Raw genomic sequence first — 3,550 nt, 5'->3', positions numbered from 1 at the left:
TAAACTTTCTAGTGTAAGTATGTATCAAATATTACATGGAACATGCTTACACTAAGCATTTGTTCATTGTTTCTCTGTAATTCATACATATTGGACATCTTATACTTTATCTGACAATTCTAGTAAGGGGAGTACACACAGGTGGGTAAGATAAAGTCAGTTCAAGAAAAAAGGCAGTAGTTATATATGAGGCTGAATTCTTTGAAATAGGTTCAGCCTTCAATACAAGGAGGAAAGGAATCTCTGAGAGCAAGGTGGGTCATTATTCTTAAATTGGGCCTGAGAGCAGGAACAGGAAAATAAAACTCTAAGGAAGGGAAGAGGAGCTGGTGTAAAGGGAGGTGAAAGGAGAGGAACTTCAGTACATGTGATGGATTCTAAGGATAGACCACTGGAGCAGAATTTTGAGAAGGAATAAGGAGAAATCAATAGTTCAAAGAAATAGTCAAGAAATGCACTGGCCATGCCTTACATCTATCTAGACTGGCAGGTAAAACAACTCAGGGGATAATATAAGAGCCCTATGGATAGCCCTGGGACAAGAATCTAGTTAGGCCAACAATTGGGATAGGAATGAGTATAGAATACATGTTATGAATACTAACATTCACCATTCTGGTGAGCAGATCGGTACTGAGTTTTCTTAAGTATTAAAAAGTAACACTTGAAGAGTGCAATGCGCACCACGCGAAGGATGGACATATTTGAAACTCAGACTTAGGGGGGTGGGGGGGCAAGGGCAACATACGTAACCTAAACATCTGTACCCCCATAATATACTGAATTTAAAAAAAATAAAAAATAACATTTGTTAAAATAAAAACATGTACAGAGAACTTAGTAAATTTTAACAGAGTATTGCTCTATTTGTCTGGCATTTTGGGGAATAGGTACTCCCAAATGTTTCATGAATTTTCTATATAAATGAAATTATCACCACAAGGACCCCGAATTTCTAATATGAGATTTGTTTTCTCCTGAAATCCTCCATATATTTAACTGAGATCCTTTAAACAAAGTGCATTAACATAACTCATCCTTTTTTTAATGACTGAGTCACCAGATACAGCTGAGCCAATACAGCTTTAAAGAAGTCCATATAATGCAAGCCCGTCATTTCACAGAAGAATCAGATTGTATTTAAAACAATATGTGGCAAAGTAGTAAATTGTTGTGCTCATCATTTAATTTGTGCTTGGCCAGTGTTCACAGGGCGAAAAAAAGAGAGAAAGAGAGAGGAAGAAAGAGAAAGAAAGTATAATAATGCTATTAGAAATTTCTGAAATACGGAGAATTTTTTTCTGTTTAATCTACTTGTCAATTCTTTGATATAGAATTAATATCCCTATTCTAAAGAGGAAAATATCTAATTTCAGATAGTTTTAATTGGCCTGCCTAAGGTCATAGAGGTAGTAAATCTGTCTCCAAAGCCTGTGACATTTCCATCACATCCTTCTGCTTCCTCAACACAGTGATCCACACATAGACATTGTGACATCAATTAGGCCACCAGGAAGCATATTATCTTCAGCTGTGAGCTTTCACATGGCTGGTTAAAACTAACTTTGAATATGTAAAGTATTCTATATTATAGTTTATTATGACCATTCTAAATGTATCTATTTTCTAACTTAATGCATTGAAAAATAATTGCAATATTTTGTCATGTATATAGATATATATTTTCCCCTCAACTTATTCATTTACATAGACACCTGTGTGTGTGTGTGTGTGTGTGTGTGTGTGTGTATAGAGAGAGAGAGAGAGAGACAGTTTACTTGTACTCAAATAAATTCCAAAAATAAAAGAAAATGAAGTCAAAGAGGAAAATGCACAGTTTGAGAGTATTATGGGAGGATATAATTGTGTTCATGTTTTCTCCTTCAGTGACCACTGTTTGGGGAGCCACAAAATGTTTCAGAAAGATAAATCTGTTATTCAACTTCATCTTCAGAAAAATAGAGAAGCTCTAGGAAAGTTATCTCGAAAGGTAAGACTTTCTTAGCAGTGGTTTCAATTAGCAAACTGATAATTTCAAAGATGATATTCCTATCTTTTTTTTGACTGTTGCCAAGTTGGAATTATATAGCCTAATGAATATATGTTTATTTGAATATATTTATTGAAACATGAAATATTTCATCTAAATGCCTGTTAGCAATTTGGACAAAGCAATAACATAAATGTATTACTGCAACCTTAGTGTTATGGACTGAATTTTTGTGTCCTCCCAAAAATTCATAAATTGAAGATCCAAGTAATAGTATTAGGAGGTGAGGTTTTGGGGAGGTAATTAGGGTTAGATGAGGTCATGAAGGTAGTGTCCTTAATGAGATTAGTGCCCCTATGAAAAGAGATCGGAGAGCTTCTATGCATGTGTGCTCTCTTCCTCTTCCTCTCTCTCTCTCTCTGTTTTTCTTTTTCTTCCCGTCATGTGAGGATACAGGAAGAAGGCAACTGTCTGCACATTGGGAAGAGAGCTCTCACTCTGGATTTAACTTCCCAGCCTCTAGAACTATGAGAAATAAATGTCTATTGTTTAAGCCACCCAGTCTACAGTATTTTGTTATAGCAGTCCAGGCCAACACACTCAGTATAACAAATCAATTGGTCTCTTTGAAAAATCATTTAGAGAAACTTATAATAATATCATCATCTTTATACTTTCCATGTATCCATTTAGAAGCAAATGGAATGGAAAATGTGAAAGAGAAACCATTGAAGGCAGAAAAATAGCACAATTCTTATTCTATTGGGGACTGTTTGTGTCAACACAGTGTAAATCAGGATAGATTCATATTCATATAATATACATATAATATATATAATATAATAAATCCACCTGGAAAGAGATGATTGCTGTGCTTTAATGACACAGTTTCATACTGTTAGATGTAAATCTTATCCCTGTGTGATGTTCTGAGTTACTTCTAACTCAAATTGCACAATATGGAGTGAACATTGATATTTTGGCAGTTTTTATCTGTGGAATCTGCCAATTATTTACTTTACGTAAAAACCCCCTCACCCTGTCATTTATATCAGATAACAAATTTCCAGTGCATAATTCTTTCTTTTTTTTCCTAGTATAAAGTGTTTCATCATAAAAAATATCAGGTGGTATATTAGGTTGCAGTATATCTATGTGGAATGTAGCATAATGAGGCCAAAAGAGAGTTGTTTAGAGATATCTTTTGGATCTGGTTAACAATTCAGCTGCTGTTGACATCTCTAGGGCTATACATCTGAAATTTCCACAAAGAAACATGATAAAGTGCAAATGACAACTTCTATTTTAATAAACTTAAGATTCTTCAAATAGCCATCAATGTTGAGGAAAGCTGAAATCATCACATTGCATTGCAACATGGGTGAAGAAAAGAAAATATATGATTCTAATTTGTATGTTGCTAAAACAATAGCTTATTGGTAGTAATTCACAAATCACTAACATTTCAGACTCATGTAAATTAAGGTTTATTTTAAAATCCATATAACTCTATTATTCTAATATAATATGTATTGAGCATACATTTTATGTCTGGGATTT

The 3,550-nt window shown here is 34.0% G+C and overlaps 1 protein-coding gene across 1 annotated transcript in view; it reads left to right on the top strand.

The window, feature by feature from the left end:
* PIK3C2G (phosphatidylinositol-4-phosphate 3-kinase, catalytic subunit type 2 gamma) overlaps positions 1–3,550 on the top strand; it is a 472,569-nt gene that overhangs the window by 39,220 nt on the left and 429,799 nt on the right. Inside the window, exon 4 of the mRNA XM_012662773.1 lies at positions 1,888–1,990. Within this exon, the coding sequence (XP_012518227.1) occupies positions 1,888–1,990 (103 nt within the window). The remainder of the gene's footprint in view (positions 1–1,887; positions 1,991–3,550) is intronic.

This window comes from Propithecus coquereli, unplaced genomic scaffold (genome assembly GCF_000956105.1).
Source record: "Propithecus coquereli isolate 6110/MARCELLA unplaced genomic scaffold, Pcoq_1.0 Scaffold78, whole genome shotgun sequence".
NCBI lineage: Eukaryota > Metazoa > Chordata > Mammalia > Primates > Indriidae > Propithecus > Propithecus coquereli.
This window is presented reverse-complemented; position numbering and strand designations above follow the sequence as displayed.